The 12,317-nt window shown below is 39.2% G+C and overlaps 1 protein-coding gene across 1 annotated transcript in view; it reads left to right on the top strand.

Annotated features, from left to right (window-relative positions):
- Positions 1-7,145, top strand: part of gcgrb (glucagon receptor b) — a 68,050-nt gene extending 60,905 nt beyond the window's left edge. The window contains exons 12-14 of the mRNA XM_049469718.1: positions 841-982; positions 1,376-1,417; positions 3,636-7,145. Coding sequence (XP_049325675.1) covers positions 841-982; positions 1,376-1,417; positions 3,636-3,995 — 544 coding nt within the window. The 3' untranslated portion in view covers positions 3,996-7,145. The remainder of the gene's footprint in view (positions 1-840; positions 983-1,375; positions 1,418-3,635) is intronic.
- The last annotated feature ends 5,172 nt before the right edge of the window (positions 7,146-12,317 follow it).

Raw genomic sequence — 12,317 nt, 5'->3', positions numbered from 1 at the left:
AGACATACCAGAGTTCAAAAGAGGACAAATTATTGGTGCACGTCTAGCTGGAGCATCTGTGACCAAGACAGCAAGTCTTTGTGATGCATCAAGAGCCACGGTATCCAGGGTAACGTCAGCATACCACCAAGAAGGACCAACCACATCCAACAGGATTAACTGTGGACGCTGTAAGAGGAAGCTGTCTGAAAGGGATGTTCGGGTGCTAACCCGGATTGTATCCAAAAAACATAAAACCACGGCTGATCAAATCATGAGAAATTAAGCTGAGAACACAACGTGCGATTTATAATGAAATAAAATTATTTTAATGTAGAACCACAGCGATTAAAAAGAAAACCCTACAGTGTCTTGAAAAGTATTTACACCCCTTAACACTTCATCACATTTAGTGATTTAGTATTTTAGTCAGATTTTAATTGATAGACCAACACAAAGTAGCACAAGTAACACTGCTCATCACTCTGAACACACCACACCCACTGTTAAACATGGTGGAGGCAGCATCATGCTGTGGGGATAAGCTTTTCTTCAGTAGGGACAGATTTAGGAAGCTGGTCAGAGTTGATGGAATGAAGATGGATGGAGATAAATAAATACAGAACAATCCTGGAGGACGCAAAAACTTGAGACCTTCCGGCAAGACGATGACCCTAAACATACAGCCAGAGCTACAGTGGAATGATTTAGATCAGAGAATATTCATGTATTAGAATGATCCAAATCTTAAATACCATTGAGATTCTGTGGAGAAAACTCTCCAATAGATCACTAAAATAATGCTGTTGAGGTTTCTGTTGGACAGTAAGAATGACGATGTTCTCTTTCGTTCTTTTTCAGACTGGCTAGGTCCACTCTCACTCTCATCCCTCTGCTGGGGATTCATGCCATCCTCTTCACCTTCGTCATCGATGAGGTCTCTAATGAGTCTCTGCTTCGGATCATCCGGCTCTTCTACGATCTGCTCTTCAGCTCCTTTCAGGTCAGAACTCAAAGAGAACCACCAGAACCGGACCTTTAGAACGTCTCTGCTGCTTCAAGGTTAAAATATGAAATATATAAAAGAAGCTCTTTCAGAAAGACTCGACGTGACTTTACTATAAACTATTTAACCATGACATACGGATACAAGGACATATGCTTTATTACGCTGAATATAATGTTCTATACAAACACAAAAACTGCGAAAATTAATTAATAAATCAAAGTTCACATTAAAAATTCACTTTCAGTCTATATGGCTAAATTCCAAAACATATTTGTATGCCTTCTTATTCAGCATTTCTTTATTTAATCTGTTTTTTTTTCTGGATTTGTTTTAATTTATGTATTTTCAGAGATCTGATTCTAATAATCTATATATTTACCATCACAGGGGCTGCTGGTGGCTATTCTGTACTGCTTTGTCAATAAAGAGGTGAGAAAACTTTTTCCTTTTTAACAAAACTGATGGATGAGTGGGGTAATGGCACCATGTACATATTTCAATAAAACTAATGTATCAAAAAATATATCAAGTGTTTTTATAACAAGTAACAAGTGTTCCTATGGGGACATATAGGAACAATTCCTATATTATACTCAGCAACCGGGGTAAAGGAACAAGAAACTCAGTCGATTCCCATATTATGTTCAGCAACCAGGGTTTTGGGCCAATTTTTATATTATACTCAGCAACCGGGGTGTTAGCACATGTGATTTGGGCCAATTTCTATATTATATTCAGTAACCAGGGTTTGGGCACATGTGATTTGGGCCAATTTCTATATTATACTCAGGAACCGGGGTGTTGGCACATGTGATTTGGGCCAATTTCTATATTATACTCAGGAACCGGGGTGTTGGCACATGTGATTTGGGCCAATTTCTATATTATACTCAGGAACCGGGGTGTTGGGTCTATTTCTATATTATACTCAGGAACCGGGGTGTTGGCACATGTGATTTGGGCCAATTTCTATATTATATGCAGCAACCGGGGATTCAAGTCAGGCTGCTATGATGTCTATCTTCAGAATCATCCAGGACTTCTTCTACAACCAAACCTTGGTAAACTTTGATTTACGCTTGGGATCATTATTCTGTTAGAAGGTCCAGTGATGCCCAATCTTTAGTTTCCTGTTTTCTCCTCAGATTTCCTGATAGATTTGAGCCACCAGGCAAGGCTTTCTGTTTTTCTTTTCTTTTTATCTTCCTCTAACAGAAGTACTGCCTGAAAAGCTGCAGTTTTGTTTTATCACTCTACAGTTGTCTTGTTCTGGGATTCTGTTCTGCTCCTGAAGACCGTATATAACCGTTGTTGGGATTTGAAGAGGGCTATCGTAGCAGTAAACTCAGGAATATTATAGAACTGGAGGCCAGTGCACATGAATAATGGGATAAGATTTCTCAGGAACTTTGCCAGAAGCTGATATCTGGCTATGCATCATGTGAACAGCAGGTCATAACAACCAAAAGGTGCTTTATTAGGTAGTAAAAACGCCTGCCGTATGAGGGAAGAATATTTTTTAAACTGAAGGAGGCACGAATGTGACTTTTTGTGTTGAATTCGGAGAGACAACTTGTTATTTTATATTATTGTTTTGGTTCATTGCAAACAACTGAAGGATTTATGCCACTAAACATAATTTGCAATATGGGTTAATAAAGTTGAGGTTCATACTGAGCAATTGTTGGCACAAGCAGCATTGTCCAATTTAATATTATGTGTAGCAACCAGGGTGTTGACACATGTACCTTGGGACAATTCCTGTATTATACTCATCAACCGGGGTTTTGGCACTAGTGACTTGGGCTGATTTCTATATTATACTCAGCAACAAAGGTGTTGGCACATGTTGCTTGGGCCAAATTTTATATCATACTCCGCATCCAGGGTGTTGGCACTAGTGGCTTGGGCCAATTCTCATATTATATGCAGGAACCAGGGTTTTGGGCCAAATTCTATATTATACTCAGCAACCAGGGTGTTGGCACTAGTGGCTTGGGCCAATTCCCATATTATATGCAGCAGCCAGGGTTTTGGCACTAGTGGCTTGGGCCAATTTCTATATTAAGTGCAGTAACCAGGGTTTTGGGCCAATTTCTATATTATACTCAGCAAACATGGTGTTGACACTAGTGGCTTGGGCCAATTCCAATATTATATGCAGCAGCCAGGGTTTTGGCACTAGTGGCTTGGGCCAATTTCTATATTACGTGCAGTAACCAGGGTTTTGGGCCAATTTCTATATTATACTCAGCAAACATGGTGTTGACACTAGTGGCTTGGGCCAATTCCAATATTATATGTAGCAACCATGGTTTTGGGCCAATTTTCTATATTATACTCAGCAACCAGAGGGTTGACAGTAGTGGCTTGGGCCGATTTCTATAGTATACTCAGCAACCGGGGAGTTGGTAATAGTTACTTGGGCCAATTCTCATGTTACTTGTATAGGCAGCAACCAGGGTTATGGGCCCATTTCTTAATTATACTCAACATCTAGGGTTTTGGCATTGGAGTAAGGTTGATGCAGCTGATCAGAGGGTGACTTTAGAGTGATTTTTGATATCTAGGCTGATCCTGGTAAAGATTAATGATTCCTGATCTTGATCATGCTCTTGTTTTCCCTTGTTTTCTCATCTTTCTCCAGGTCCAGCATGAGATGTTGAAGCGTTGGAGGAGGTGGAAGCTCGGGAAGGACATTGAGGAGGAGTACCGACACACCCACAGCCAAACTCCACATGCCAAAAGCAGCACAGCCATGGCTTTACCTCCGGATCGCTCGGAAACTCCTGAGCCTCAGAAATCGGCTCCACCATCCGAGGAGAGCAGGCAGCTGGTGATCAGCTGCCACCGGAACGGGACGAGCGTGGACCAAGTAAGAGTGAACTTGGTCTCCGAGAAACACGAGGGAGCCAGCAAATGCAGCTCTCTGACGGAGGACATCTGTGTGGAGGAACGTCTTCACGGCATGGACTGTCCAAATGGGGTAGATGAGTGCAATGTTTGAGGGGACTTGAGGGGACCTCCAACCCCTTCTTTGAGAGATAGATTCATAAGGCATTCCGGGGACCATTTAGTCCAAATATGTGGAAGGATGAAAAGAAAAGAAGGATGGACAAAGGTGGAATCTTGTTTGAGATACAATTTTGGAGGATTTCTGCAAGATTTTAGGGCTGGAAATAGGAAAGCAAGAGTGGATTGACTTCTCAACCATTGATGCCACCATGCTTTCAGGCAAGGTTGGGCTTCAGCATACCATGGGTACCATTCTGTAGAGTGGACCAGACAAATTTCTACAAAATTTAAAAACAGGAAAGGTCATGGCAAACCATTGAGAGCCATTCCAAACCATAAAACAAAACCATAAGTTCAACCATAAGACCTAATTTGCAGCAGATTGAAGACTCTTTAACCCAGAAATAGAGTCTAATCAGAGAATAACAAACAGTGTTAACAGATTTCAGCCTAAGATATCCACTCTTTCACCATGATGGTCAGTTTGGCACCAGAGGGGGTCACCCAAGAGAGGTAAATCTCAAATCCTGGGATTGCCAAGACTTTAAGGGAACTAGGACCGCCAACCTCCGTTCATGGCTTCTTTGGACCATACATTCAATGTTTGAGAAGGTACAAAGGAATCGCAGGGTCTGGGAGTTCAAATACAGTGGTGTTAAAAAGTTACTGCATCAAAGTATGCAACCAAGAGAGGTAAATCTCAAATCCTGAAATCGTCTAGACTCCTCTAGGGCTACAAGTCTCTAAGGAAACTAGGTCCTCCAACTTTCTTTCATGGCTTCCAAGACCCATGCATTCCACTTTTGACAGAGTCCCAAGGAATTGCAGCGTCTGGGAGTTCAAATACAGTGATGGTAAGGAGGTACTGTATTAGGGGGGCAACCAAGAGAGGTAAATCTCAAGTCCTGGGATCATCAAGACTCCTTGAGGGCTACAAGTCTCGAAGGGAACTAGTGCCTCCATCTTTCTTTCATGGCTTCCTGGGACCATGCATTCTACATTTGAGGAGGTGCAAAGGAATTGCAGGGTCTGAGAGTTCAAATACAGTGGTGGTAAGAAGTTCTGCATCAGGGGGGATTCCTAAAAGAGGTAAATCTCAAATTTTGGCATCGTCTAGACTCCTCTAGGGCTACAAGTCTTTAAGGGAACCAGGACCTCCAACTTTCCTTCATTGCTTCTTTGGACCATGCATTCCACTTTTGAGGTGGTCCAAAGGAATCGCAGGGTCTTGGAGTTCAAAAGCATTTGTGGTAAGAAGGTACTACATCAGAGAGAATTCCCAATGGAGGTAAATCTCAAGTCCTTGGATCATCAAGACTCCTCTAGAGCTACAAGTCTCTAGGACCTCCAACTTTCTTTAATGGCTTCCTGGGACTATGACGGTAAAAAGGTACTGCATCAAAGTGGGCACCCAAAAGAGGTAAATCTCAAATTCTGGGATCGTCTAGACTCTTCTGGGTGGAGAACTGCTAAAGAAGTCTACAAGGGACCAAGGACCCCTGACCCCATCCTTTGTAAGCCTATAAATGGCTTCCTGGGACCATGCATTCCAAATTCAAGAAGTTCCAAAGGAACTGTAGGGTCTGTGAGTTCAACCAAGCTCAAATCCTTCTTGCTCAGATCTTGGGATACGATAAGATAGTGGTGCTGTGGATCTTAAGAGAACTTTGAAACTGTGAGAACAAGAGAACATTCTTATGAACTATTTGTGGACGTGCCTACAACCCAACCAAACGATTGGTTGGTGAACCATGTGATTCTGTTGCGTTTACAACCAAAAGAGCTGCACTTTCCTGGTAGATATTTAGTGTTTTATTTGCCCTCATTGGTCGACATAGTTACTGTGAATGAGACACCAGAAAAAAAAAAAACGTCTTGGGAAAAGTTCGGCAATTTGATTTGATACGATTTCAGGATGTTGACCTGCAAATATGATCAAAACATTAAAAAAACAAAGATAAAGGCATTGGTATTGTTTAAATTTCCAATACCTACTGCTATTTACAACTGGCCAAATTAATTTCACCAGGAGAAGAAAATGAACCAGAGTCCGATTTAGTCAGATTGAACAATGTATGTGTCAAAATGTCTCTAAAAAAAAAGAATAAAAAATAAAATAGGGCAAAATAAAATAAAATATAAGACAGTTAGGATACAAAGATCACAGATCATCCAGTGTTTTCAGATCGTCAGTATTTGTGGTGAGTTTCTCCAGTTGGAAAAGCCCATGTTGACATTTTTATCCAACATTTTCATAAAAACTTTGTGAATCTCTCGAGACTTTTTATGCATTCCCATATCCCCATATCCCATAAAATGCTTCTTTTTTTTACTTTGTTAGAAGGATTCATAATGCCATCATTATGTGATAACACCAATTAAACCAACTGGCATTAAACAAGGTTTAAAATTTTTATCACAATAGTAATCATGAAGTTGAGACCCAAAATTTAGCCCTCATAACGAGACGTAAAGTGGTTTCTTACTTCAGATCCGTACTGTGTTTATCTTAGCTGATGAACACACTTCAAAAATGTCCCGTACGTATTTGTTTCCCAGCGTTCCTCTCTTTGCTTTTCCTGACTGTAGCAGAAAGTACAGAGAGACTAAGCTCTGTCTGATGTACGAAAAGAAAAGTAAAACTTTCAGCCCCAAGCATGTAGCTTGTTGTAACACTGTAAACACTAGCTAGTCTTTAGTGCGGTTAGTGGCTTATGCTAATGATGTTTCAGTAGTGCTAGCCAGGGTTAGCAGCAGGCTACAGGCTGATAAAAATCACCTCTGAACGGTGAAAGAGCTAGCGCTTAGCACAGTAAGCAGCTAATGCTAATACTGCTAATGCTGCTCCAGCCTTGCTGCTGGAGAAACTTCACTGAAACTCCTGTATAACTCTGTACTTTAGTGGAGTGACTTTACTGCTCCTTAATACCGGACTGATAGAATTTAGATTATAAGACACTTCGCATTATAAGGTTCACTGACACTTTTTTGGGGAAAATTAAAGGATTTTAAGTGCACCTTATCGAGCGAAAAATACGGTATATGGAGCTCCCAACAAATAAGATTGTACCCTGATCAGAAAATGTCTCTATTTCTCCTGTATAAGTCCTAGACTTGTTAGAAGCATACTTATTGCCCTAAATATGTTAAAAAAACACCAATTACACCATCCAGCATCATAATGAGAGACGTAAAGTTGTTGCTTACTTCAGGTCCTTACAGTGTTTATCTTAGCTGATGAACACACTTCAAAAAATGTACGCATTTGTTTGCCAGAGTTATTCTCTGTTTTTTTTTTTTTTTTGTCACAGTCTCCAGCTGATTGCTTTTCCTGACTGTGGCAGAAAGTACAGAGAGACGAAGCGTCGTCTGATCTACGAAAGAAAAGAAAAGAACAAAAAAAAAGAAAAGAAAAGCTTTCAGCCCCAAGCGAGCACCTGGCAGAGCAGAGAAATCTCATAATGCATTACATCTGACGAGTGTTTGGGAGTCCATGCACGCATTCAGAGAGACACACACTCCGCCGCTGTTTGCCATTGTAGTCCGGAGAGAACTCGGGATCTCAGCCGCTCTGAGGACGTTCTCCTGAGAAGCTGAAGTCAGCGGAGGATTGTAAAACGCTGCCCTCGCTGCTTCCATACCCAGAAGCCTCTGGGGCTGATTAAGAGCCTACAGCAGTGCAGCAGCGGCAGTGGGGGAACGGCGTTCCTCAGACTGCAGGGAGAACATGTACTGTCCAAACTCAGGCAGCTTTACTCAATTTTCTACAAGGTTTCTAATCTGAAAAAAATGGTTACAAAACTCATGTGACATTTAAAAAGCATGTTTAAAAGCAAGTCCACTAATTCCTTTGATTTTTATCTTAAGAAAGTTAATACAAGCAACATTCGGCTGATTCCCATATCAAACTCAGAAAGTGGTGTTTTGGCACAATGGGCACGGGCTGATTCTGATATAATACTCAGCAGCCGGGGCGATGCCACAAGCAACTAGGGCAATTCCCATATTATACTCAGCAACCGGGGTCTTAATACAAGCAACTGTGAACCAGATTCTGATTTAGTCAGCTTGAACAAAGTCTCTATGTGTCAAAATGTCTCTATGTATTTGTTATTTTATGTTTATTGACTTTCACAGAGATTAAGTTGAGAGATTAAGTTTAGTTTAGTAGATTAAAAAGCTCTCGCCATATTAAAATCAGAGGGAGGTTAAGATACTGTATGAATTTAAGTAAATAGAAAATAAAGAATATCAAGTAAAATAGGGCAAAATAAAATAAAATACAAGACAGGTATGGTATAAAAAAAAATGATCACAGATCGTCCACATGCAAATGAAGCAATTACCATATTTTACTCAGAAATTGGGGTGTTAATACAAGCGACATGGGCTGATTCCCATTATATACCCACAAACCGGTTATTTGGCACAAGCGACATGGGCTGATTCCCATATAATACTCAGCAGCCGGGGTGTTTCCACAAGCAACTGGGGCAATTCTCCTATTATACCCAGCAGCCGGGGCGTTCACACAAGCAACTGGGCAGTTCCAATATTATACTCAGCAGCCGGGGTGTTAATAAAAGCGTCATGGGCTGATTCCCCTATTATATTCAGCAGCTGGGGCATTGCCACAAGCAACAGGGCAGTTCCAATTTTATACTCAGCAGCCGGGGTGGATAACCACTCTGACCATCAAAGACCAGCTTAGATCACCTAAAACCAGCTACCAGCAGAAGCTCATCTTATCTTAATCTGGATTTCTCTGTAATTTCTGGGATATAAATTGTAAAAACGTTAATTTCCTCTGAACTATCACTGTAACGCAGCACTTTCGGTGTCCGTGTCCCTGTTTATAACGCATTGTAATTTTTGCCAAATGTATTTATTAATGCTAATGACGATGTTTCATCATGTGTGTTTCTGAGCCAACATCTGCTTTATTTTTTGAATGTATAAAAGAGGTTTATTGATCTGTTTTAAAAGGAGTTTTAAGCTATGAATTTGCGCTGATTCTGTGGGAGCGTTGTACAGGAGTGTCGATTTACTGTTTAAGAAAAGAAAAAGAGTAAAAAGAGAAAGAAAAGAAGTGTTGTGTGTTTTGTTTTTAATAAATGTAAAAATTACATATACATTTACACTATACACGGTCAAAAGTTTTAGAACACAGGTTTGCTATTTAAGCTCTTCAGGTCCAGTCAATAACCAGAAAAATGCTAAATTGTGGGCCTTTGACGGCTTTTAAGGAAAACAAATTAACTAAAGACTGCAAAACAAATCTAAAAGACTAAATCTAAAGACTGCATCTAAAAAAATGTTGCAGTTAGCTTTGAATAAGTCTTTTCTGTGCAGGGACAAACTCCCTCCATAAACTGCTGGTGTGATTGATGATCAAACATGATTAATGCTGCTGCACCAAGCCCTAGTGGAAATCTGGAAATCTAAGATTACTGTGAATAAATGCAGGTGCTTTTTCACCCAAATAAACAGATAAAAATACAATTTTCAGAGGAAAAATTGGTGTAGATTAACATCCAGTGCTTGTTTGACTTTATACACTTTTAAGAATTACAGTTTTGTTTACTTAGCTTAGCTGCTTTATTAAAAGGAAAACATGGTGACACCCCTGTTCCTTACTAATGTCGCATAATATACCTTATAATGTAAAAATACAGTAAATATACTGCAGGATGCAATTCGGAAACTGTAGAACTTCCATATCCAATCGTCTCAATCTCATTTTATATCAATAATAAAGGAAAAAACAGGGTCTAAACTAAAAGTTTGTACAGTTTGTAGTTTATAGTCTGATCTGTAAACCATATGGACGCCTGGGAACTGGCATGTGGTCGCCGAGGTCTTCAGCAGCGTTAATCACCGGGTACTTAAACCAGTCACAAAACACACTGCAGACTGGCCCAGAGCCAAGACTGTAGATCAGATAAACACTGTTCTCCACACACACACACTCATATATACACACACACACACACATACACACACACACACTCATATACACACACACTTAAACCCTTACTGCTGCTAAAAACAGCCATGCAGACTCTCTAGACCGGGTTGTTTGGCGAGGAAGTAGATTTACCTCATTTCTTTAAATATATACATTATAAAGCATCTTAGATTGTTCTTAACTTGGACATTTATACAGTTCTAAAATGTCTAGTGGCCATAACATTAAAATCACCCTCATAATATAGACATAGCATAAAAAGTAAGGATATTTGGGGACCCGTAAATTATTGGTGGCTGTGGAGCTCTTGCACACCTTACAGAACGTACAGAAATGATAGAAATTGAAGGATCTGCTGTTTTGTTAGATTTAAGTCAATATATAACAGATACCACCTTTAGAGGTCTAGTGGAGTCCATACTTTAACCTTTACTAAACATAGAACAAAAAAGCAAGGAAATGTGGGTGTGGTAGATTTGTTATTTCTTGGTCGGATCAAAATTCTTGATAATTCTTGGAAAGCCAGTTAATTCCTCTTAAATTTGTAAGAAATATGAATTTGTGGGATGAGCCTAAAATAGAACCTGTGATCATGGGTTCTACTACAGTGGTACAGTGGGGCATCTTCAACAAGAATCATTATAATCATGCCACGATTGGCTGATCTGGATTGGGTTCGTGTAATAGACCAAGTGGTGTTCCGTAAAACTCAAAAAAACAAAAACTTGCAGTATTATTTTATTTTTTATTATTGTATTATTATTATTTTATTTTTTTATTATAATGGAGGATTTCAGAGACCCAAGTTCCAGTAAGTTGACATAAGCCAATGGCAGAATAAGCTGTTAGTGATCGGCAAAGAGGATTTGGTACATTTTTAATGGGCAAAAAACACATACTCATCCCACAAATGCCTGTTCCTTACAAATGTTCTCAATTTAAAAGAAAAAAATACTGGCTTTCCAATGATATAAGATTTATAACCAAGAAGCAACAAAGAAATAATCACACATTTTTTTTTAACTTCCTGTGCTATGTTTATTACAGGTCAAGCTATGGACTCCACAGGACCTCTGAAGAGGAGCCATCTATGATACATTCACCCAAGTTTAACATTACAGTAGATAAGCTTTTAATAAGAGTTTAAGTTCTGTAAGTTCAGTCAGGTAGGCGGAGCCTCCATGGGCACCAATAAGTTATGGGCCCCATGACCCCGTCAGCAGGTCAAATTCCAACCAAATTCTCTCCTTTCTTCTGTGAAGTTGCTGTGTGACGCTAAACACACCAACATATAGCAAAAAAATAGACGCTATGAATAATTAAAAATATATAAATTGAACATGACCAGATGCATTTTTTAAGTAATTGGCCAAATCTGACTATTATTTCACATTTATTATTCAAAAAACTGATTCTTCAGCATTTTTAAGGAAGCTATATATATATATATGCTATCATATAAACCTTCTTTCTCCAGAATGTGCAATTTTTTTTATACATTTTAGGATAAAACAATCAGGGCTGGTTGTGTAGTACTTGTAGTTAAAAAGCTTTTATGTTGCAATTTCAAATTTTATGACTTTTATGATTTTTCATGAGGTTCGCGCCACATGAAACTAAAAAGTAACAAGTACAATAAGGTCTTAAAAAGCATAAAAAACACAAATCTATTTTGTGTATTTTGGTATGTTGGTGTCTCAGTACACTTCATTTCATTCAGTCTTACTTAGAACTTTCACCTTTTTAAAGTGTTTTAAACTTAAAATAAGCACAAAAAGTCACCAGTGAAGTTACTCTGATTCTTGTGTACAAATTTAAGCCAGAAAATAAGGATTTTTTGTTTGAGTCTTACTTCACTCATTTTATCACATTGTGATGGCTTATTTCGAGAAATCTTACTAAAAAAAATTTGCCTAGCTTATTCGCAGATTTAATTGCTTAATTTAAGTATTTATGTCTCAATTTACATATATTTTGTCTAGTTTTTGCTGTTGTTGTTTTTTGCAGTGTGGTAGGCATTGTATGAGCTGAGGAGCTTGAGAGTTCTTTGTAAATTTTACATATTTTATCTCGTTTTTGAACAAATCGAGTACCTTTTTCCATCTGCTGTGGATTATCTTGGGGTTTTTAAGCTGCCGGAGGCATTGCTGTCTGAAGACCCTCAGGCAGATCCTCGGGCAGACCCTCAGGCAGTCATATGTCTCACGATTGGTGGTGGTGGTTCCACCGGTCAGTGAGTTCAGGTCAGTAATCCATCTCTGACTGTATTGTATATCCTGTATAACAGCATCCAAAAAGAAGACAGTGTTGAATGTCCATACAGAATATATCAGTTCCTCTTTCAGG

This window comes from Astyanax mexicanus, chromosome 21 (genome assembly GCF_023375975.1).
Source record: "Astyanax mexicanus isolate ESR-SI-001 chromosome 21, AstMex3_surface, whole genome shotgun sequence".
Taxonomy (NCBI): Eukaryota; Metazoa; Chordata; class Actinopteri; order Characiformes; family Acestrorhamphidae; genus Astyanax; species Astyanax mexicanus.
This window is presented reverse-complemented; position numbering and strand designations above follow the sequence as displayed.